Source organism: Lucilia cuprina, chromosome 5 (assembly GCF_022045245.1).
Source record: "Lucilia cuprina isolate Lc7/37 chromosome 5, ASM2204524v1, whole genome shotgun sequence".
NCBI classification, from domain to species: Eukaryota; Metazoa; Arthropoda; class Insecta; order Diptera; family Calliphoridae; genus Lucilia; species Lucilia cuprina.
Genome location: NC_060953.1, coordinates 43,725,007 through 43,725,206, shown reverse-complemented (window position 1 = coordinate 43,725,206; position 200 = coordinate 43,725,007). Strand labels below are relative to the sequence as shown.

The following is a 200-nucleotide window of genomic DNA, read 5'->3' as shown; positions in this document are numbered from 1 at the left end:
CGGCCACTTACTACAACTATTACGATCACTACAAGAGCAACAACGCCTTCGGTGATAATAAATGACGCAGATGAAGAGAATGAATTTATTGAAATAAAAAATAACAAATCGATTAATAATGAAAATAAGAAATTATAAGGAAATTTTAATGTGTTAATTAGTTATTTATTTGTTTTTTTTCGTATATCTTAAGTTAAATG

General features: G+C 26.0%; 1 protein-coding gene across 1 annotated transcript in view; it reads left to right on the top strand.

Moving 5' to 3' along the window:
- Window positions 1-200, top strand: part of LOC111683428 — an 881-nt gene extending 681 nt beyond the window's left edge. Inside the window, exon 1 of the mRNA XM_023445499.2 lies at window positions 1-200. This exon is cut by the window's left edge and continues 681 nt beyond it. Within this exon, the coding sequence (XP_023301267.2) occupies window positions 1-138 (138 nt within the window). The 3' untranslated portion in view covers window positions 139-200.